The sequence below is a fragment of the Salvelinus namaycush genome, chromosome 31 (assembly GCF_016432855.1).
Source record: "Salvelinus namaycush isolate Seneca chromosome 31, SaNama_1.0, whole genome shotgun sequence".
NCBI lineage: Eukaryota > Metazoa > Chordata > Actinopteri > Salmoniformes > Salmonidae > Salvelinus > Salvelinus namaycush.
Genome location: NC_052337.1, coordinates 118847 through 143107, shown reverse-complemented (window position 1 = coordinate 143107; position 24261 = coordinate 118847). Strand labels below are relative to the sequence as shown.

At 43.9% G+C, this 24261-nt stretch overlaps 1 protein-coding gene across 1 annotated transcript in view; it reads left to right on the top strand.

Annotated features, from left to right (window-relative positions):
- The window catches only part of LOC120026128 (netrin receptor DCC-like), a 177344-nt gene that overhangs the window by 53325 nt on the left and 99758 nt on the right, over window positions 1-24261 (top strand). The window contains exon 5 of the mRNA XM_038970949.1: window positions 18938-19076. Within this exon, the coding sequence (XP_038826877.1) occupies window positions 18938-19076 (139 nt within the window). The remainder of the gene's footprint in view (window positions 1-18937; window positions 19077-24261) is intronic.

Sequence of the window (24261 nt, the reverse complement as noted above, 5' to 3'; positions counted from 1 at the left end):
GGAATGTTCTGGTATCTATCTAGTGGTGCTATGTTACCTGTCTCTTCCCCTGTGGAATGTTCTGGGATCTATCTAGTGATGCTATTTGACCTGCCTCTTCCCCTGTGGAATGTTCTGTGATCTATCTAGTGATGCTATGTTACCTGTCTTTTCCCCTGTGGAATGTTCTGGGATATATCTAGTGGTGCTATGTTACCTGTCTCTTCCCCTGTGGAATGTTCTGTGATCTATCTAGTGATGCTATGTTACCTGTCTCTTCCCCTGTGGAATGTTCTGGTATCTATCTAGTGTTGCTATGTTACCTGTCTCTTCCCCTGTGGAATGTTCTGGGATCTATCTAGTGATGCTATGTTACCTGTCTCTTCCCCTGTGGAATGTTCTGGTATCTATCTAGTGGTGCTATGTTACCTGTCTCTTCCCCTGTGGAATGTTCTGGGATCTATCTAGTGATGCTATGTTACCTGTCTCTTCCCCTGTGGAATGTTCTGGGATCTATCTAGTGGTGCTATGTTACCTGTCTCTTCCCCTGTGGAATGTTCTGTGATCTATCTAGTGATGCTATGTTACCTGTCTCTTCCCCTGTGGAATGTTCTGTGATCTATCTAGTGATGCTATGTTACCTGTCTCTTCCCCTGTGGAATGTTCTGTGATCTATCTAGTGATGCTATTTGACCTGCCTCTTCCCCTGTGGAATGTTCTGGGATCTATCTAGTGGTGCTATGTTACCTGTCTCTTCCCCTGTGGAATGTTCTGGGATCTATCTAGTGATGCTATGTTACCTGTCTCTTCCCCTGTGGAATGTTCAGGGATCTATCTAGTGGTGCTATGTTACCTGTCTCTTCCCCTGTGGAATGTTCTGGGATCTATCTAGTGATGCTATGTTACCTGTCTCTTCCCCTGTGGAATGTTCTGGGATCTATCTAGTGGTGCTATGTTACCTGTCTCTTCCCCTGTGGAATGTTCTGGTATCTATCTAGTGGTGCTATGTTACCTGTCTCTTCCCCTGTGGAATGTTCTGGGATCTATCTAGTGATGCTATTTGACCTGCCTCTTCCCCTGTGGAATGTTCTGTGATCTATCTAGTTATGCTATGTTACCTGTCTCTTCCCCTGTGGAATGTTCTGGGATCTATCTAGTGGTGCTATGTTACCTGTCTCTTCCCCTGTGGAATGTTCTGGTATCTATCTAGTGATGCTATTTGACCTGCCTCTTCCCCTGTGGAATGTTCTGGGATCTATCTAGTGGTGCTATGTTACCTGTCTCTTCCCCTGTGGAATGTTCTGGGATCTATCTAGTGATGCTATGTTACCTGTCTCTTCCCCTGTGGAATGTTCTGGTATCTATCTAGTGATGCTATGTTACCTGTCTCTTCCCCTGTGGAATGTTCTGGTATCTATCTAGTGATGCTATGTTACCTGTCTCTTCCCCTTTGTAATGTTCTGGGATCTATCTAGTGATGCTATGTTACCTGTCTCTTCCCCTGTGGAATGTTCTGTGATCTATCTAGTGATGCTATGTTACCTGTCTCTTCCCCTGTGGAATGTTCTGGGATCTATCTAGTGGTGCTATGTTACCTGTCTCTTCCCCTGTGGAATGTTCTGGGATCTATCTAGTGGTGCTATGTTACCTGTCTCTTCCCCTGTGGAATGTTCTGGTATCTATCTAGTGGTGCTATGTTACCTGTCTCTTCCCCTGTGGAATGTTCTGGGATCTATCTAGTGGTGCTATGTTACCTGTCTCTTCCCCTGTGGAATGTTCTGGTATCTATCTAGTGGTGCTATGTTACCTGTCTCTTCCCCTGTGGAATGTTCTGGGATCTATCTAGTGGTGCTATGTTACCTGTCTCTTCCCCTGTGGAATGTTCTGGGATCTATCTAGTGGTGCTATGTTACCTGTCTCTTCCCCTGTGGAATGTTCTGGGATCTATCTAGTGGTGCTATGTTACCTGTCTCTTCCCCTGTGGAATGTTCTGGTATCTATCTAGTGGTGCTATGTTACCTGTCTCTTCCCCTGTGGAATGTTCTGGGATCTATCTAGTGGTGCTATGTTACCTGTCTCTTCCCCTGTGGAATGTTCTGGGATCTATCTAGTGGTGCTATGTTACCTGTCTCTTCCCCTGTGGAATGTTCTGGGATCTATCTAGTGGTGCTATGTTACCTGTCTCTTCCCCTGTGGAATGTTCTGGTATCTATCTAGTGGTGCTATGTTACCTGTCTCTTCCCCTGTGGAATGTTCTGGGATCTATCTAGTGGTGCTATGTTACCTGTCTCTTCCCCTGTGGAATGTTCTGGTATCTATCTAGTGGTGCTATGTTACCTGTCTCTTCCTCTGTGGAATGTTCTGGGATCTATCTAGTGGTGCTATGTTACCTGTCTCTTCCCCTGTGGAATGTTCTGTGATCTATCTAGTGATGCTATGTTACCTGTCTCTTCCCCTGTGGAATGTTCTGGGATCTATCTAGTGATGCTATGTTACCTGTCTCTTCCCCTGTGGAATGTTCTGGGATCTATCTAGTGATGCTATGTTACCTTTATCTTCCCCTGTGGAATGTTCTGTGATCTATCTAGTGGTGCTATGTTACCTGTCTCTTCCCCTGTGGAATGTTCTGGGATCTATCTAGTGATGCTATTTGACCTGCCTCTTCCCCTGTGGAATGTTCTGGGATCTATCTAGTGGTGCTATGTTACCTGTCTCTTCCCCTGTGGAATGTTCTGGGATCTATCTAGTGATGCTATGTTACCTGTCTCTTCCCCTGTGGAATGTTCTGGGATCTATCTAGTGGTGCTATGTTACCTGTCTCTTCCCCTGTGGAATGTTCTGGGATCTATCTAGTGATGCTATGTTACCTGTCTCTTCCCCTGTGGAATGTTCTGGGATCTATCTAGTGGTGCTATGTTACCTGTCTCTTCCCCTGTGGAATGTTCTGGTATCTATCTAGTGGTGCTATGTTACCTGTCTCTTCCCCTGTGGAATGTTCTGGGATCTATCTAGTGATGCTATTTGACCTGCCTCTTCCCCTGTGGAATGTTCTGTGATCTATCTAGTGATGCTATGTTACCTGTCTCTTCCCCTGTGGAATGTTCTGGTATCTATCTAGTGTTGCTATGTTACCTGTCTCATCCCCTGTGGAATGTTCTGGGATCTATCTAGTGATGCTATGTTACCTGTCTCTTCCCCTGTGGAATGTTCTGGTATCTATCTAGTGGTGCTATGTTACCTGTCTCTTCCCCTGTGGAATGTTCTGGGATCTATCTAGTGATGCTATGTTACCTGTCTCTTCCCCTGTGGAATGTTCTGGGATCTATCTAGTGGTGCTATGTTACCTGTCTCTTCCCCTGTGGAATGTTCTGTGATCTATCTAGTGATGCTATGTTACCTGTCTCTTCCCCTGTGGAATGTTCTGGGATCTATCTAGTGATGCTATGTTACCTGTCTCTTCCCCTGTGGAATGTTCTGTGATCTATCTAGTGATGCTATGTTACCTGTCTCTTCCCCTGTGGAATGTTCTGGGATCTATCTAGTGGTGCTATGTTACCTGTCTCTTCCCTTGTGGAATGTTCTGGTATCTATCTAGTGATGCTATGTTACCTGTCTCTTCCCCTGTGGAATGTTCTGGTATCTATCTAGTGATGCTATGTTACCTGTCTCTTCCCCTGTGTAATGTTCTGGGATCTATCTAGTGGTGCTATGTTACCTGTCTCTTCCCCTGTGGAATGTTCTGGGATCTATCTAGTGGTGCTATGTTACCTGTCTCTTCCCCTGTGGAATGTTCTGTGATCTATCTAGTGATGCTATGTTACCTGTCTCTTCCCCTGTGGAATGTTCTGGGATCTATCTAGTGATGCTATGTTACCTGTCTCTTCCTTTTGGCATATCAATTAATTTCCTTACTTCATCGTGTAAATGGCTTACGATAAGAAAAACACACATTTCAAAGTCAGCCAGCGTATAGAGGAAAACAAAGAGCTATATTCTGCCCTGCTCTCTGAACAGCTGCTTAGAGGTTGCTGTATACCTCACCATTGTGCTCCACTTCTGTTGTGCCACCAGCAAATGAAAGATGTTTATCATACTCTATTTGTTTAGCTGTATAGCATTCGAGTTCATGTCTCCCTGGAAGGCACTATGCAAACACACACACAAATACTACACTTGCAGTGTAGAAACCACAGGAGGATCCAGTCTCAGGGTGATGTAGACTCTCTCTCTCTCTGTCTCTCTCTCTCTCTCTCTCTCTCTCTCTCTCTCTCTCTCTCTCTCTCTATCTCTCTCTCTCTCTCTCTCTCTCTCTCTGTCTCTCTCTCTCTGTCTCTCTCTCTCTCTCTCTGTCTCTCTCTCTGTCTCTCTCTCTCTCTCTCAATTCAATTCAATTCAATTCAAGGGGCTTTATTGGCATGGGAAACATGTGTTAACATTGCCAAAGCAAGTGAGGTAGACAATACACAAAAGTGAAACAAACAATACAAATTAACAGTAAACATTACACATACAGAAGTTTCAAAACAATAAAGACATTACAAATGTCATATTATATATATACAGTGTTGTAACAATGTACAAATGGTTAAAGCACACAAGTTAAAATAAATAAGCATAAATATGGGTTGTATTTACAATGGTGTTTGTTCTTCACTGGTTGCCCTTTTCTTGTGGCAACAGGTCACAAATCTTGCTGCTGTGATGGCACACTGTGGAATTTCACCCAGTAGATATGGGAGTTTATCAAAATTGGATTTGTTTTCGAATTCTTTGTGGATCTGTGTAATCTGAGGGAAATATGTGTCTCTAATATGGTCATACATTGGGCAGGAGGTTAGGAAGTGCAGCTCAGTTTCCACCTCATTTTGTGGGCAGTGTGCACATAGCCTGTCTTCTCTTGAGAGCCATGTCTGCCTACGGCGGCCTTTCTCAATAGCAAGGCTATGCTCACTGAGTCTGTACATAGTCAAAGCTTTCCTTAAGTTTGGGTCAGTCACAGTGGTCAGGTATTCTGCCACTGTGTACTCTCTGTTTAGGGCCAAATAGCATTCTAGTTTGCTCTGTTTTTTTGTTAATTCTTTCCAATGTGTCAAGTAATTATCTTTTTGTTTTCTCATGATTTGGTTGGGTCTAATTGTGCTGTTGTCCTGGGGCTCTGTGGGGTGTGTTTGTGTTTGTGAACAGAGCCCTAGGACCAGCTTGCTTAGGGGACTCTTCTCCAGGTTCATCTCTCTGTGGGTGATGGCTTTGTTATGGAAGGTTTGGGAATCGCTTCCTTTTAGGTGGTTGTAGAATTTAACGGCTCTTTTCTGGATTTTGATAATTAGTGGGTATCGGCCTAATTCTGCTCTGCATGCATTATTTGGTGTTCTACGTTGTACACGGAGGATATTTTTGCAGAATTCTGCATGCAGAGTCTCAATTTGGTGTTTGCCCCATTTTGTGAAATCTTGGTTGGTGAGCGGACCCCAGACCTCACAACCATAAAGGGCAATGGGCTCTATGACTGATTCAAGTATTTTTAGCCAGATCCTAATTGGTATGTTGAAATTTATGTTCCTTTTGATGGCATAGAATGCCCTTCTTGCCTTGTCTCTCAGATCGTTCACAGCTTTGTGGAAGTTACCTGTGGTGCTGATGTTTAGGCCGAGGTATGTATAGTTTTTTGTGTGCTCTAGGGCAACGGTGTCTAGATGGAATTTGTGGTCCTGGCGACTGGACCTTTTTTGGAACACCATTATTTTGGTCTTACTGAGATTTACTGTCAGGGCCCAGGTCTGACAGAATCTGTGCAGAAGATCTAGGTGCTGCTGTAGGCCCTCCTTGGTTGGTGACAGAAGCACCAGATCATCAGCAAACAGTAGACATTTGACTTCGGATTCTAGTAGGGTGAGACCGGGTGCTGCAGACTGTTCTAGTGCCCGCGCCAATTCGTTGATATATATGTTGAAGAGGGTGGGGCTTAAGCTGCATCCCTGTCTCACCCCACGACCCTGTGTGAAGAAATGTGTGTGTTTTTTGCCAATTTTAACCGCACACTTGTTGTTTGTGTACATGGATTTTATAATGTCGTATGTTTTACCCCCAACACCACTTTCCATCAATTTGTATAGCAGACCCTCATGCCAAATTGAGTCGAAGGCTTTTTTGAAATCAACAAAGCATGAGAAGACTTTGCCTTTGTTTTGGTTTGTTTGGTTGTCAATTAGGGTGTGTAGGGTGAATACATGGTCTGTTGTACGGTAATTTGGTAAAAAGCCAATTTGACATTTGCTCAGTACATTGTGTTCATTGAGGAAATGTACGAGTCTGCTGTTAATGATAATGCAGAGTATTTTACCAAGGTTACTGTTGACGCATATTCCACGGTAGTTATTGGGGTCAAATTTGTCTCCACTTTTGTGGATTGGGGTGATCAGTCCTTGGTTCCAAATATTGGGGAAGATGCCAGAGCTAAGGACGATGTTAAAGAGTTTTAGTATAGCCAATTGGAATTTGTTGTCTGTATATTTGATCATTTCATTAAGGATACCATCAACACCACAGGCCTTTTTGGGTTGGAGGGTTTTTATTTTGTCCTGTAACTCATTCAAGGTAATTGGAGAATCCAGTGGGTTCTGGTAGTCTTTAATAGTTGATTCTAGGATTTGTATTTGATCATGTATATGTTTTTGCTCTTTATTCTTTGTTATAGAGCCAAAAAGATTGGAGAAGTGGTTTACCCATACATCTCCATTTTGGATAGATAATTCTTCGTGTTGTTGTTTGTTTAGTGTTTTCCAATTTTCCCAGAATTGGTTAGAGTCTATGGATTCTTCAATTACATTGAGCTGATTTCTGACATGCTGTTCCTTCTTTTTCCGTAGTGTATTTCTGTATTGTTTTAGTGATTCACCATAGTGAAGGCGTAGACTCAGGTTTTCCGGGTCTCTATGTTTTTGGTTGGACAGGTTTCTCAATTTATTTCTTAGATTTTTGCATTCTTCATCAAACCATTTGTCATTGTTGTTCATTTTCTTCGGTTTTCTATTTGAGATTTTTAGATTTGATAGGGAAGCTGAGAGGTCAAATATACTGTTAAGATTTTCTACTGCCAAGTTTACACCTTCACTATTGCAGTGGAACGTTTTACCCAGGAAGTTGTCTAAAAGGGATTGGATTTGCTGTTGCCTAATTGTTTTTTGGTAGGTTTCCAAACTGCATTCCTTCCATCTATAGCATTTCTTAATGTTACTCAGTTCCTTTGGCTTTGATGCCTCATGATTGAGTATTGCTCTGTTCAAGTAGACTGTAATTTTGCTGTGATCTGATAGGGGTGTCAGTGGGCTGACTGTGAACGCTCTGAGAGACTCTGGGTTGAGGTCAGTGATAAAGTATTCTACAGTGCTACTGCCAAGAGATGAGCTATAGGTGTACCTACCATAGGAGTCCCCTCGAAGCCTACCATTGACTATGTACATACCCAGCGTGCGACAGAGCTGCAGGAGTTGTGACCCGTTTTTGTTGGTTATGTTGTCATAGTTGTGCCTAGGGGGGCATATGGGGGAGGGAATGCTGTCACCTGCAGGCAGGTGTTTGTCCCCCTGTGTGCTGAGGGTGTCAGGTTCGTGTCCAGTTCTGGCATTTAGGTCGCCACAGACTAATACATGTCCCTGGGCCTGGAAATGATTGATTTCCCCCTCCAGGATGGAGAAGCTGTCTTCATTAAAGTATGGGGATTCTAGTGGGGGGATATAGGTAGCACACAGGAGGACATTTTTCTCTGTTAAGATAATTTCCTTTTGAATTTCTAGCCAAATGTAAAATGTTCCTGTTTTGATTAATTTAATGGAGTGAGTTAGGTCTGCTCTATACCAAATTAGCATTCCCCCTGAGTCCCTTCCCTGTTTCACACCTGGTAGTTTGGTGGATGGGACTACCAGCTCTCTGTAACCTAGAGGGCAACCAGTGGGTCCGTCTCCTCTATACCATGTTTCTTGCAGGATGACAATGTCTGCATTACCGATTTCTTTGGTGAAGTCCGGGTTCCTGCTCTTTAGGCCAAAGGCAGATGACCTCAGGCCTTGGATATTCCAGGATGATATAGTGAAGGCTTTTTGTTCCATAAAGTGTCCAATGTTGTTGGTCGTGGTTTGGCCTCAGGCCAGTAAGTGTGAGCAGAGCCTGCTGAGCATCTGGTACATGCCGTTGGCTTGGGCGAGTGTAAGAGTGGGGGTTGGGCCTGTTTGCCCGCTCACTACCTGGGCGTATGTGTGACTTCCATGTTGATGCCCTCTTTGCGGGGGTGGGGTGCATGGGGTGGGCAGGAGTGGCATAGGTCTGATCTGAGGGGGCCTAAATTGGGTGTGGGCATGGTTGATGTGGGGGGGTGTTGATTGGTTGGGGTGGGGGTGTGTATGTGTCTGGGGGTGCTGTGGTCTGGATGTAAGTCCTCTTGGCGTGGGTCCTCTATGTGTAGGTCCAGGGGGGGGTCCTGAAGGTCTTGGAGGGTGTCTCGCTGGTCTGGGTGGGGTGTCTATTGATCTGTTGCTCCTGTGTGAAGTGTTGGGGCTGCGTTTGAGAGCGATGTCCTTTAGAGTCCGGGCAAAGGTGGGCACTGCTGCCTTGTAGAGGTGGACCTGGTCATAGAGGCTGTTCAGGTCCAGGGTGGAGTGGTGGGCCAGAAAGACATTTGGTTTTGAGGCACAGTCACGGGAAATGCTTGCGTTTACCCGCTGTATTGTAGCAGGGTGGAAGTCTTTTCGTGGTAGCAGGGTGGAGATAACCACTTGTGCGTTGGGGAAAGTAGAAGAAGCTCTTTCAATCACTCCCTTCAGTGCTGTGGCCACCCTTTCCTGCTGTGCTCTCAGGTCGTTTGTGCCTGTGTGTATTATTATGTGGCTGGGTGAGCCTAGTTTGTCCTCAGACAGAAGGTCTAGGGCGCGCTGGGTGTTTGGACACCAGAGTTTAGACACACTGTGTTTGGGAAAAAGTTTTTTTTCTTCTATATATTTCCCATTTGAGTCCATAAGGAGGACAATCTGTGTCTTGTGTTTGTCCTCAGTGGGTGTGGGGGGGTTGTCAGGAGGGCTATCAGGGTGGCTGACAGGGGGGGTGCTCAGAGGGAGTGAGAGCTGCTGGGCTTGGGGTTTTTCTTTTGTCTGTTCTGCTGTGATGTCGACTCTATGGTCAGGGTCTGGTGTGGACTGTTCTGCTGTGATGTCGACTCTATGGTCAGGGTCTGGTGTGGACTGTTCTGCTGTGGTGTTGAGACTTTTGTCGGGTGCTGAGGTGGGCTGTTCTGCTGGCTTCTCTGTGGGGATGGCCACCTCCCTAGTGGGTTGTTCTCTGTCACATGCCATCCCCCTCCACCTCTCCTCCAGCAGTCTGATCCTCTCCTCTAGTGCTCTGTTCTGCTCCTGCTCCTGCTTCTGCTCTTTCTCCTGTTGAAGTTGTCTCACCACTGTCCAGAGTGCAGATATGTCTCTCTCCACCTCCAGCACTCCGGGTCTGGTTAAAGGGGTGTTGTTGTGCTGGACTGTTGTCTGGGTCTGTGCTGACTGGAGTGTAATCACCTGCTGTTCCAGCTCCACCTGCCTTACCTCCAGCTGGGTGAATTTATCCTTCATTTCAATGGGGGAGAAGTACTCTGTGCTGGGAGGTTGACTGTCTGCTGAGGGTTGCTCGTCTGTGGGGTTATGTGATGAAGAGGTCTGGTCTGACCCGCTTGGGGTGGGGGTATCTTTATCAAGGGAGAGCTTCTCCTGCTGGGCTAAATCTTTGATTAGGTGAAAGTCCAGCTGAAACTGTTTGGGGTTGCCCTGTACCATTACTGTTCCAGACTTATAAAGATTTATGTTAGCTGACTCCTCGTCCTCGTTGTCAAGAATCCTGAGTTTCCACCCCTCGTTAACCCCCCCTCTCTTAACAGAGGGGTAGTGTGCTAATATAGCACTGTGCCATGCCAGGGGATGGTTTGTGTGGAAGATAAGGTTGCTGATGTTCCCATTTTTGTAATAGTCAGCAAAAAGTGTCTCTTGATTTTCCATAAGGAGCTTCATTTTGTGATCTTTTCTTGCCTTATCATTCTTTACACTCACAGGGTACTGTATTTTAATTACCTCTGAACAGCGGGAGGCAGCTTCTAAGGCCTCTCCATTTGGTTGGGGTAGACTATTCGACTCTCCTGCCATTGTTGGGCTAATGGGCTTTGACACCTCTCACTTGACACGTAAGTGCTAGTTGAAGTTGTATCAAGCTTGGCAGAATTATGTTACCATTCAGTCCTTATAAAGTAATGTCATGTATTTTTCTTCTTGGCTTTTGGAAATAGAATATAGTTTCAGACTAAACATTACTCACTCAGTTCCAGGTTGGGTGGTGTTTTCAGGTTTCTGTTGTTTTCCAGAGAATTTGCTGTATAGAATTAAAATCCTTGGTTGTTGTGAACTTTTCAGGTGATTCCGTAATTCCGTCCAAAATCAGGTTGTAGGTTTTGAGTTTTGATTTGAAGTGAAGGTTATGTAGTAGAGGGTAGCATCCTGTATGTGTTCCTGACAAAAAATCCAAGTTTATCTAACTCTAAATCTATCTTTTTTAAAGAAAATGCTGAAAAATGCAGGAGCTCATCTGATCGTGACCTCTCTCTCTCTCTCAGCACAATTCCAAAACCTCTCCAAAAACTCCAATTCCAAAACCTCTCCAAAAATTCCAAAAACTCTCTCTCTCTGTCTCTCTCTCTCTCTCTCTCTCAATTCAATGGGCTTTATTGGCATTGGAAACATATGTTTACATTGCCAAAGCAAGTGAAATGGATAAATATAAGTGAAATAAACAGTAAAAATTACACTCACAGAAGATCCAAAATAATATAGACCTTTCAAATGTCATACTATGTCAATATACAGTGTTGTAACAATGTGCAAATAGTTAAAGTACAAAAGGGAAAATAAATATACATAAATATGGGTTGTATTTACAATGGTGTTTGTTCTTCACTGGTTGCCCTTTTCTTGTGGCAACAGGTCACAAATCTTGCTGCTGTGATGGCACACTGTGGTATTTCACCCAGTAGATATGGGAGTTTATCAAAATTGGGTTTGTTTTCGAATTCTTTGTGGATCTGTGTAATCTGAGGGAAATATGTGTCTCTAATATGGTCATACATTGGGCAGGAGGTAAGGAAGTGCAGATCAGTTTCCACCTCATTTTGTGGGCAGTGTGCACATGGCCTGTCTTCTCTTGAGAGCCAGGTCTGCCTACGACGACCTTTCTCAATAGCAAGGCTGAGTCTGTACATAGTCAACGCGTTAATTAAGGATACCATCAACACCACAGGCCTGTGTTGGATCCAGTGGGTTCTGGTAGTCTTTAATAGCTAATTCTAAGATTTGTAATTGATCATGTATATGTTTTTGCTGTTTATTCTTTGTTATAGAGCCAAAAAGATTGGAGAAGTGGTTTACCCATACATCTCTGTTTTGGATAGATAACTCTTCATGTTATTATTTGTTTAGTGTTTTCCAATGTTCCCAGAAGTGGTTAGAGTCTATGGATTCTTCATTTACATTGAGCGGATTTCTGACGTGCTTTTCCTTCTTTTTCCGTAGTGTATTTCTGTAGTGTTTTAGTGATTCACCATAGTGAAGGCGTAGGCTCAGGTTTTTGGGTCTCTGTGTTTGTGGTTGGATAGGTTTCACAGGTTTCTACATTTCTTTCTTAGGTTTTTGCATTCTTCATCAAACCATTTGTCATTGTTGTTCATTTTCTTTGGTTGTCTGCTTGACATGTTTAGACTTGACAGGGAAGCTGAGATGTCAAATATACTGTTTAGATTTTCTACTGCCAAGTTTACACCTTCACTATTACAGTGGAACGTTTTGTCCAGGAAGTTGTCTAGAAGGGATTGAATTTGTTGTTGCCTAATTGTTTTTTGGTCGATTTCCACACTACTTTCCTTCCATCTATAACATGTCTTAATATTATTCAGCTCCTTTGGCTTTGATGCCTCATGATTGAGCATAACTCTGTTCAGGTAGACTGTGATTTTGCTGTGATCTGATAGGGGTGTCAGTGGACTGACTGTGAACGCTCTGAGAGACTCTGGGTTGAGGTCAGTGATAAAGTAGTCTACAGTGCTACTGCCAGGAGATGAGCTATAGGTGTACCTACCATAGGAGTCACATCGAAGCCTACCATTGACTATGTATAGATCCAGCGTGTGACAGAGCTGCAGGAGTTGCGACCCATTTTTGTCGGTTGTTTTTTCATAGTTGTGCCTAGGGGGTCATATTTGGGAGGGAAAACTGTCACTTCCTGGTAGGTGTTTGTCCCCCTGTGTGCTGAAAGTGTCAGGTTCTTGTCCAGTTCTGGCATTGATCTCCCCCTTTAGGATGGAGAAGCTGTCTTCATTAAAGTATGGGGATTCTAGTGGGGGGATATAGGTAGCACACAGGAGGAAATCTTTCTCTGTTGAGATAATTTCCTTATTAATTTCTAACCAGATGATAAATGCTCCTGTTTTGATTCATTTAATGGAGTGAGTTAGGTCTGCTCTATACCAATTTAGCATACCCCCTGAGTCTCTTCCCTGTTTCACACCTGGTAGGTGGATGGGACTACCAGTTCTCTGTAACCTAGAGGGCAACCAGTGGGTCTGTCTCCTCAATACCATATTTCTTGTAGGATGACTGACTGACTGACTGACACTCTCACTCTCTCTCTCTCTCTCTCTCTCTCTCTCTCTCTCTCTCTCTCTCTCTCTCTCTCTCTCTCTCTCTCTCTCACTCAATTGAATTCAATTTGCTTTATTGGCATGACGTAACAATGCACATATTGCCAAAGCTTACTTTTGATATTTACAATATGAAAATAATAAGAATCTAAATTGTCAACGTGACAACAGTAACAACAACAACCAAGGGTCAAAATAACCATACATTGAACAATAACAATAAGCATACAGTAGAGTACATGTGCAGGTTGATTGGTCTGTCAGACACTGTCCCTCATCTTATGGCAGGCAGCAATGTAGTGCGCTGCCAACCCACAGCTCTCTGCGTCCTCCCCCAACAGGACTGGTAGCCTACTCTCATCAGAGAGGTCTTTGAAACCTTGAATAAGAGTTTCAAATTTGGGGAAATGGCACTCTCTAATTGTTTTATATTTTTTATATTTTGTCAGGAAATGCAGCTCCGTCTCAGGTTCTGCTGTTGTGCAGTGGTTGCACAGCCTTTCCTCTACAGGGAGCCAGGTTTTCCTGTGTCTACCCTTCTCAATGGCAAGGCTGTGCTCACTGAGCCTATACTTTGTCAAAGTTTTTCTAAGGTTTTGAACAGTAACCATGGTCAATACGTTTGCCAGGGTGTACTGTCGATTTAGGGCCAGATAGCACTGCATTTTGCTTTGTGTTTGTGCTTGTGTTTCCCAATAAGCAATATAGTTTTGTTTTGACTGTGTTGTAATATGGTTTATCCTGATTGATTGGATGTTCTGGTCCTGAGGCTTCAGTGTGTTAGTAAAACAGGTTTGTGAACTCAGCCCCAGGACCAGCTGGATGAGGGGACTATTTTCTTTGCTCAGCTCTTGGCATTGCAGGGCTTGGTAATGATATGAGAGGGGTCACTGTATTTTAGATGTTTCCAAAACTTAATTGCTCTTTTTTGAGTTTTTATTATTAGTGGATATTGGCCTAATTCTGCCCTGCATGCATTGTTTGTAGTTTTCCTCTGGACATGTAGGAGAATCTTACAGAACTCTGCATGCAGGGTTTCAATGGGGTGTTTGTCCCATTTGATGAAATCTTGTTTTGCAAGTGGACCCCACACCTCGCTGCCATAAAGTGCAATTGGTTCAATGACAAATTCAATTCGTTTTAGCCAATTTTTTCAATTTGAACTTGCTTTTTAATGGCGTAGAATGCCATGCGTGCTTTCTCTCTCAGTTCATTCACTGCTCATTAAGGTGTCCAGTTGAGCTTATGTTTAAACCTAAGTAATTGTAGTGTGTGCAATATTCTATATATGTTGTACCAATTGAGAACTTTGGTCTAATTCCCTGAGATCTGGATCTTCTCTGGAAAATCATTATTTTAGTCTTTTGGGGGTTTACTTCCAGGGCCCAGGTCTGGCAGTACTGCTCTAGCAGGTCCAGGCTCTGCTGTAGACCATGTGCTGTGGGTGACAGCAGGCATAGGTCATCTGCGAAGAGTAGGCATTTAACTTCTGAATTGTGGAGACTAACACCAGGGGCTGAGGATTTTTCTAGAATAGTGGCCAATTCGTTGATGTAAATATTGAAGAGTGCAGGGCTCAGATTGCAACCCTGACGAAGGCCCCGCCCCTGGTTAAAGAATTCAGTTATTTTCTTGCCAATTTTAATGCTGCACGTATTGCCGGTATACATTGATTTAATTATGTCATATGTTTTACCCCCTCCATCACTTTCAATAACTTTGTAGAATAGTCCTGTATGCCAAATAGAATCAAATGCTTTTTGGAAGTCGATAAAGCAAGCGTATATTTTGGTATTATTTTGGTGGACATGTTTATCTATCAGGGTGTAAATATGATCAGTTGTGTGATGTTTTGGTATAAATCCAATTTGGGTTTTACTCAAGACATTGTGCTTATTAAGGAAGTTTAGAACTCTTACAATGATAATACTACAGAAAACCTTCCCCAGGTTACTGTTCACACAAATGCCTCTGTAATTGTTAGGGTCAAATGTGTCTCCGTTCTTAAAGATTAGGGTCCTTGATTCCAGATGTCAGGGAAATAACCTACACTCAGGATCAAATTAAAAAGTTTTAATATAGCCAATTGAAATTGTGCACTAGTGAGTTTGAGCATCTCATTTCGAATGCCATCAGGTCCGCATGCCTTTTTAAATTTGAGAGCCTAAAGTTTCTTATAGAGCTCCTGGTCAGTAATTGGGGAGTCCAATGGATTTTGATTGTCCTTTATAGCTTTTTCTAATCCATTCAACTTCTCGTGAATTTGGCGTTGTTCTGCGTTTGTGTCAATTTGAACGGTGTTGTTGTAACGATCGTCGTAATCCTCCTCCTCGGACGAGGAGGAGAGGCGAGAAGGATCAGACCAATATGCAGAGTGGTTAGTGTCCATGATTGTTTAATGAAAACAGACTGAACACTTAACATACAAAAACAACAAACGTGACAAGCCGCAAACAGTCCCGTGTGGTGATAACACAGACACGCGATACAACCACCCACAAAACACACGTGAAACCCCGGCTGCCTTAGTATGATTCTCAATCAGGGACAAACGATCTACAGCTGCCTCTGATTGAGAATCATACCAGGCCGAACACAAAACCCCAACATAGAAAAACACACATAGACAACCCACCCCAACTCACGCCCTGACCAACTAAATAAATAAAAGAAAAAAGGAACAATAGGTCAGGAACGTGACATAACCCCCCCCTTAAGGTGCGAACTCCGGGCGCACCAGCATAAAGTCTAGGGGAGGGTCTGGGTGGGCGTCTGTCCACGGTGGCGGCTCTGGCGCTGGTCGTGGTCCCCACCCCACATTAGTCACTACCCGCTTTCGTAGCCTCAAAATGACCACCCTCCATATAACCCCCATTAGATTAAGGGGCAGCACCGGACTGAGGGGCAACACCGGACTGAGGGGCAACACAGGAATGAGGGGCGGATCCTGGCTGGCTGGCTCTGGCGGATCCTGGCTGGCTGGCTCAGGCGGATCCTGGCTGGCTGGCTCAGGCGGATCCTGGCTGGCTGGCTCTGGCTGCTCCTGACTGGCTGGCTCAGGCAGCTCCTGACTGGCTGGCTCAGGCAGCTCCTGGCTGGACGGCTCTGGCAGCTCCTGGCTGGACGGCTCTGGCAGCTCCTGGCTGGACGGCTCTGGCAGCTCCTGGCTGGACGGCTCTGGCTGGTCCTGGCTGGACGGCTCTGGCTGGTCCTGGCTGGACGGCTCTGGCTGGTCCTGGCTGGACGGCTCTGGCTGGTCCTGGCTGGACGGCTCATAACAGACGGACAGCTCTGACGGTGCTGTGCAGGCAGACAGCTCAGACACTGGCTGCGCTGAAGAGAAGGAAGGCTCTGACAGCGCTGGACAGGTGGGAGCAGCTGGAGAGAGAACCCGGAGAGACAGCCTGGTGCGGGGGGCTGCCACTGGTGGACTGGTACGTGGAGGTGGCACCGGGTATACCGGACCGTGAAGGAGGACGCGCGCTCTTGAGCACCGAGCCTGCCCAACCTTACCAGGTTGAATGGTCCCCGTAGCCCTGCCAGTGCGGCGAGGTGGAATAGCCCGCACTGGGCTATACTGGCGAACCGGGGACACCATTCGTAAGGCTGGTGCCATGTATGCCGGCCCGAGGAGACGCCCTGGAGGCCAGATGCGTTGGGCCGGCTTCATGACATCCGGCTCGATGCCCAACTTAGCCCTACCAGTGCGGCGAGGTGGAATAGCCCGCACTGGGCTAAGCACGCGTACTGGGGACACCGTGCGCTTTACCGCATAACACGGTGTCTGACCAGTACGACGCCCTCTCACTCCACGGTAAGCACGGGGAGTTGGCTCAGGTATCCTACCTGGCTTTGCCACTCTCCTCGTGTGCCCTCCCCAATAAATTTTTGGGTCTGACTCTCGGGCTCCCAACCGCGTCGCCGCGCTGCCTCCTCATACCAGCGCCTCTCTGCCTTCGCTGCCTCCAACTCCGCCTTGGGACGGCGATATTCCCCTGGCTGAGCCCAGGGTCCTTTGCCGTCCAGGATCTCCTCCCAAGTCCAGGAGTCCTGGGTTTTTTCCCACTGCTGTCGCCTCCCTTCTCCACTCCGCTTGGTCCTAGATTGGTGGGTGGTTCTGTAACGATCGTCGTAATCCTCCTCCTCGGACGAGGAGGAGAGGCGAGAAGGATCAGACCAATATGCAGAGTGGTTAGTGTCCATGATTGTTTAATGAAAACAGACTGAACACTTAACATACAAAAACAACAAACGTGACAAGCCGCAAACAGTCCCGTGTGGTGATAACACAGACACGCGATACAACCACCCACAAAACACACGTGAAACCCCGGCTGCCTTAGTATGATTCTCAATCAGGGACAAACGATCTACAGCTGCCTCTGATTGAGAATCATACCAGGCCGAACACAAAACCCCAACATAGAAAAACACACATAGACAACCCACCCCAACTCACGCCCTGACCAACTAAATAAATAAAAGAAAAAGGAACAATAGGTCAGGAACGTGACAGTTGTAAAGTGTTTTAAAATGGGTTGTCCATATGTCACCATTTTGTATCGCTAATTCCTCTTGTTTAGATTTTTTTAGTGTTTTCCAATTTTGCCAGAAGTTGTTTGTGTTTATGGACTCCTCAATTAGTGTCAGCTGCTTGCTGTTGTACTGTGCTTTTTTGGTTCTGAGTGTTACGTTTATAGAGTTTTAAAGTCTCACAGTAATGAAGGCGTAATTCACCATTATTTGGGTCTCTGTGCTTTTGGTTGGATAGTGTTCTAAGCTTTTTCCTTATAATTTTACAATCTGCATCAAATCAGTTGTCATCTGTGATCTTTTTTTAATTTATTTTTTTAATCAATTTCAATTGTGCTTCTTTTTCCGTTTGCCTGAATATATAGTTGATGTTTTGTACTGCTAGATTGATGCCTTCTTTACTGTGAGTGAATGTGGTATCCAGAAAGTTATCTAAGAGTGTTTGGATATTTTGGTTCCAGGTTGCTTTCTGGTATTCTTCTGTGCTGTTTTGGGCCCATCTGTATGAATGTCTGATGTTGTACAGCTCACTGGGCTGTGAATGTCTGATGTTGTACAGCTCACTGGGCTGTGAATGTGTGGTTGTTTCCATGTCTGTTCTTTTGAGGAACAACGTAATTTGGCTGTGATCAGACAGAGGTGTTAGTGGCTTGACAGTGAATGAGCTGAGAGAGAAAGGGTCAATGTCTGTGATCATATAGTCTACTGTACTGTGGCCAAGAGGTGAGCAGTAGGTGAATCTCCCCAAAGAGTCCCCCCGTAACCTACCATTGACAAAGTAGAGACCCAGGCTTCAACAGAGCTGCAACAGATCTCTTCCGTTGTTGTTGACGGTGCTGTCACTGTTGTTTCTATGGGGGAGATTAAGGCAGTTAGAAACAGTATGGCCTGTAATAAAGCTGTCACCTCGTGTGCTCGTTAGATCAGGTAGTGTTCCTGTGCGCGCATTTGTGTCCCCACAGATGAGCACATTTCTCTGGGCCTGGAAATGGCACGTCTCTTCCTCAAGGGTGGGGAAGATCTCCTCTGAGTAATATGGGGATTCTGAGGGGGGGATATATATTGCGCAAAGGAACACATATTTTTCTGTCAGTACAAGTTCTTTTTTCAGTTTTAACCAAATGTGATATTTACCAATTTTGAGGGGATCTCTCTCTCTCTCTCTCTCTCTCTTTCTTCTCTCTCTACTCTCTCTCTACTCTATCACTCTTTCTTCTCTCTCTACTCTCTCTCTGTCTCTCTCTCTCTCTCTCTCTCTCTCTCTCTCTCTCTCTCTCTCTCTCTTTCTCTCTTCTCTCTCTCTTTCTTCTCTCTCTCTCTTTTTTCTCTCTCTACTCTCTCTCTCTCTTCTCTCTCTCTCTCTCTCTCTCTCTCTCTCTCTCTCTCTCTCTCTCTCTCTCTCTCTCTCTCTCTTTCTCTCTTCTCTCTCTCTTTCTTCTCTCTCTCTCTGTTGTCTCTCACTCCTCTTTCTCTCTTTCAAGTCTGTACATAATTAAAGCTTTCCTTAAGTTTGGGTCAGTCACAGTGCAGGTATTCTGCCACTGTGCACTCTCTGTTCAGGGCCACATAGTTTTGTTAATTCTTTCCAATGTTCTCTCTCTCTACTCTCTCTCTCTCTAAAATATATATATTTTTAACTATCAAGGATAACACAATATTTTTGTGCATTACCTGGTTGAATAAGGCACACCTCTCTCTCTCTTTCTGTTTCAGAGTGTGGAGGTGAACGGGCAGAGTTATAAGATGGAGGGACTTCAGAAGTTCACAGAGTACTCCTTGCGTGTCTTGGCTATGAACCGTTATGGCCCTGGGGTCACCACAGAGGACATGAGCATCACCACGCTGTCTGATGGTACGTCAGAACTACACCTTCTCTTATTGGTTCACTGTGTGTAACACCTTCTCTTATTGGTTCACTGTGTGTAACACCTTCTCTTATTGGTTCACTGTGTGCAACACCTTCTCTTATTGGTTCACTGTGTGTAACACTCACTCTTATTGGTTCATTGATTGAACTACACTCACTCTCATTGGTTCATTTGATAGAACTATAATCAGGTATGGGCAAACATTTCAAAATACAATTATAATATAGACATACAAAGTACGGTAAAGGTCAATGTATCAAAATAAACTACAAAGTACTTGTATTTTGTAATGTATTTAACTAAAATACATTTTCAAGTAGTCGACCTGAACAGCAACAACATTGTCAGTAAGGTCACAAAAACGTTTTACTTGCTATGACTGTGATATGTTGTTGTTTACCTACCCTAGTTGACTGTGATATGTTGTTGTTTACCTACCCTAGTTGACTGTGATATGTTGTTGTTTACCTACCCTAGTTGACTGTGATATGTTGTTGTTTACCTACCCTAGTTGACTGTGATATGTTGTTGTTTACCTACCCTAGTTGACTGTGATATGTTGTTGTTTACCTACCCTAGTTGACTGTGATATGTTGTTGTTTACCTACCCTAGTTGACTGTGATATGTTGTTGTTTACCTACCCTAGTTGACTGTGATATGTTGTTGTTTACCTACCCTAGTTGACTGTGATATGTTGTTGTTTACCTACCCTAGTTGACTGTGATATGTTGTTGTTTACCTACCCTAGTTGACTGTGATATGTTGTTGTTTACCTACCCTAGTTGACTGTGATATGTTGTTGTTTACCTACCCTAGTTGACTGTGATATGTTGTTGTTTACCTACCCTAGTTGACTGTGATATGTTGTTGTTTACCTACCCTAGTTGACTGTGATATGTTGTTGTTTACCTACCCTAGTTGACTGTGATATGTTGTTGTTTACCTACCCTAGTTGACTGTGATATGTTGTTGTTTACCTACCCTAGTTGACTGTGATATGTTGTTGTTTACCTACCCTAGTTGACTGTGATATGTTGTTGTTTACCTACCCTAGTTGACTGTGATATGTTGTTGTTTACCTACCCTAGTTGACTGTGATATGTTGTTGTTTACCTACCCTAGTTGACTGTGATATGTTGTTGTTTACCTACCCTAGTTGACTGTGATATGTTGTTGTTTACCTACCCTAGTTGACTGTGATATGTTGTTGTTTACCTACCCTAGTTGACTGTGATATGTTGTTGTTTACCTACCCTAGTTGACTGTGATATGTTGTTGTTTACCTACCCTAGTTGACTGTGATATGTTGTTGTTTACCTACCCTAGTTGACTGTGATATGTTGTTGTTTACCTACCCTAGTTGACTGTGATATGTTGTTGTTTACCTACCCTAGTTGACTGTGATATGTTGTTGTTTACCTACCCTAGTTGACTGTGATATGTTGTTGTTTACCTACCCTAGTTGACTGTGATATGTTGTTGTTTACCTACCCTAGTTGACTGTGATATGTTGTTGTTTACCTACCCTAGTTGACTGTGATATGTTGTTGTTTACCTACCCTAGTTGACTGTGATATGTTGTTGTTTACCTACCCTAGTTGACTGTGATATGTTGTTGTTTACCTACCCTAGTTGACTGTGATATGTTGTTGTTTACCTACCCTAGTTGACTGTGATATGTTGTTGTTTACCTACCCTAGTTGACTGTGATATGTTGTTGTTTACCTACCCTAGTTGACTGTGATATGTTGTTGTTTACCTACCCTAGTTGACTGTGATATGTTGTTGTTTACCTACCCTAGTTGACTGTGATATGTTGTTGTTTACCTACCCTAGTTGACTGTGATATGTTGTTGTTTACCTACCCTAGTTGACTGTGATATGTTGTGTTTACCTACCCTAGTTGACTGTGATATGTTGTTGTTTACCTACCCTAGTTGACTGTGATATGTTGTTGTTTACCTACCCTAGTTGACTGTGATATGTTGTTGTTTACCTACCCTAGTTGACTGTGATATGTTGTTGTTTACCTACCCTAGTTGACTGTGATATGTTGTTGTTTACCTACCCTAGTTGACTGTGATATGTTGTTGTTTACCTACCCTAGTTGACTGTGATATGTTGTTGTTTACCTACCCTAGTTGACTGTGATATGTTGTTGTTTACCTACCCTAGTTGACTGTGATATGTTGTTGTTTACCTACCCTAGTTGACTGTGATATGTTGTTGTTTACCTACCCTAGTTGACTGTGATATGTTGTTGTTTACCTACCCTAGTTGACTGTGATATGTTGTTGTTTACCTACCCTAGTTGACTGTGATATGTTGTTGTTTACCTACCCTAGTTGACTGTGATATGTTGTTGTTTACCTACCCTAGTTGACTGTGATATGTTGTTGTTTACCTACCCTAGTTGACTGTGATATGTTGTTGTTTACCTACCCTAGTTGACTGTGATATGTTGTTGTTTACCTACCCTAGTTGACTGTGATATGTTGTTGTTTACCTACCCTAGTTGACTGTGATATGTTGTTGTTTACCTACCCTAGTTGACTGTGATATGTTGTTGTTTACCTACCCTAGTTGACTGTGATATGTTGTTGTTTACCTACCCTAGTTGACTGTGATATGTTGTTGTTTACCTACCCTAGTTGACTGTGATATGTTGTTGTTTACCTACCCTAGTTGACTGTGATATGTTGTTGTTTACCTACCCTAGTTGACTGTGATATGTTGTTGTTTACCTACCCTAGTTGAGTCACTCAGGAGAAGTGTGTCTTGCTAAATGACCAAAATGTTCACGTTCATTAGGACACTCAACGGAAAACTTTTTTTTTTTTTAACGAAAATAACATTCTACGATAGCCTAACGTTTCTTATTGACTCCAGGTAGTTTGTTGTTTCAGTCTGTTTTCTTCCTTTTGGTGCCAAATGAACAGACCCCTTTTGCTGTGAATTGGTTCAATGTGTGTTTACTGAAAGTCACACTGTGTCTTTCATGCTTTTCACTTCTGATTGCAGTGAGATAAACAGCTACATAATGAATTAAAACTTAATCAAGAATTAATTAAATCGTTTATCCTCTATTACTAAATGTCTCATTGCATTTGACACACATGAGTTGCTTGCATGTCACCAGTCAATGTGTTTGAGTCCCAAATGGCAACCTATTCCACCTATATAGTACACTACTTTTGACCAGACCCTTAAGGTGGGGAATAGAGAATAAGGGGGACATTTTATTTTGGACACACATCCAGTGTATGAATTTTGCACACTTTAATTTTCTCGTTAATCAATTTCTGGTGGTGTCAGTCAACTCTGACAGCCCACATGGCTCCACGTTGGAATAGTCTGATTACCTGCTCCAGCGCTCTTTAAGAATCAAGAGGATATGTACCAAATGGTACCCTATTCCCTGTGTAGTGCACTACATTTGACCAGGGCCCCATAGTGCTTTGTTCAAATATTAGTGCACTATGTAGAGAATAGGATGGCCACTCGGGACACTTTCACAGACAGTCTCATCAAACCGCAGATTAATTGAGTCCCGAAGACATTCCCCTGGGACAGCGTCAACAACTCTTGTTCCATTGGTTGCTTCACCTGTGAACATTTCCTACAGTACACTACATTACCTGCAGAAAGGGGACGTATTCCCCAACCTTCAACCTCCTAAACACAGATGACCTACCTGGAGAGGGGCTGTACTCCAGATTACCTACCTGGAGAGGGGCTGTACTCCAGATTACCTACCTGGAGAGGGGCTGTACTCCAGATTACCTACCTGTAGAGGGGCTGTACTCCAGATTACCTACCTGGAGAGGGGCTGTACTCCAGATTACCTACCTGTAGAGGGGCTGTACTCCAGATTACCTACCTGGAGAGGGGCTGTACTCAAGATTACCTACCTGGAGAGGGGCTGTACTCCCCAGGAACAGATTACCTCCCTGTAGAGGGGCTGTACTCCAGATTACCTACCTGTAGAGGGGCTGTACTCCCCAGGAACATTTCCTACGGTACCTGAGAGGGGACATAATATTACACACCCTTCTCAGAGGACCAGCGGCTGTATCTACCAAGCGTCTGAAAATTAGAGTGTTGATTCCGTATCAGTTTAGCCTTTTTGATTGGATGGAATCGGATGGACGTGATCCATGATCAACACACCTACTCTGGAATACTTGATAGAGTACAGACTTTATTATTTTGTGATTCCAGTTAGATCTACTCAAACAAACTGAATTCTGTTTCGTGATACTGTGCACCTAAACAGATCCTCCAGACGTTAGAGTTCTGGCGTTTTCTTTTTAAAAGTTAGTTCAGGGTTTGTTGTCTAGTCTGATCTCGGGCTTGTCTTATCCCACCTCTCTTTCTCTCTCTCTCTCTCTCTCTCTCTCTCTCTCTCTCTCTCTCTCTCTCTCTCTCTCTCTCTCTCTCTCTGTCTCTCTGTCTCTCTGTCTCTCTCTCTCTCTCTCTCTGTCTCTCTGTCTCTCTGTCTCTCTCTCTCTCTCTGTCTCTCTCTCTCTCTCTCTCTCTCTCTCTCTCTCTCTCTCTCTCTCTCTCTCTCTCTCTCTTTCTCTCTCTCTCTGTGTACTATTTTGTTTTGTGACATTTTCCTCTTTTGTTATGGCTTTCATGTTGTCTCTTATTTGGATCAGAGCCAAATCTTTGACTGACTGGAATCAGACGTTTCAATAGTTCTTTTTACTTTTGCTGGTTGTCCCGGGAGATAAATTGTACGCTATCAAAGAAAGTTGCGAACACAAAGAAGGATCAGAGAGGATCTTGTTTGCTACACACAGCTTTAACTGGTTCTAAAACTGGAAGCTATGCTATGCTACTGAACTCACCTTTAATTGGATCTCAAACTGGAAGCTACGCTAGGCTACTGAACTCACCTTTAATTGGATCTCAAACTGGAAGTTATGCTAGGCTACGGAACCAAACCTTTAATTGGATCTCAAACTGGAAGCTATGCTAGGCTACGAAACCAAACCTTTAATTGGATCTCAAACTGGAAGCTATGCTAGGCTACGGAACCTCAGCTTCTAATTTCAAATATCTATCATGTTGTTTAACTGTGATGAGCTGTCTAACGTCAAGCTATTGATTTAAGTGAACTGTTAACCCCAGGATTATGACTGTGCTGTGTAGTAATTCTCATA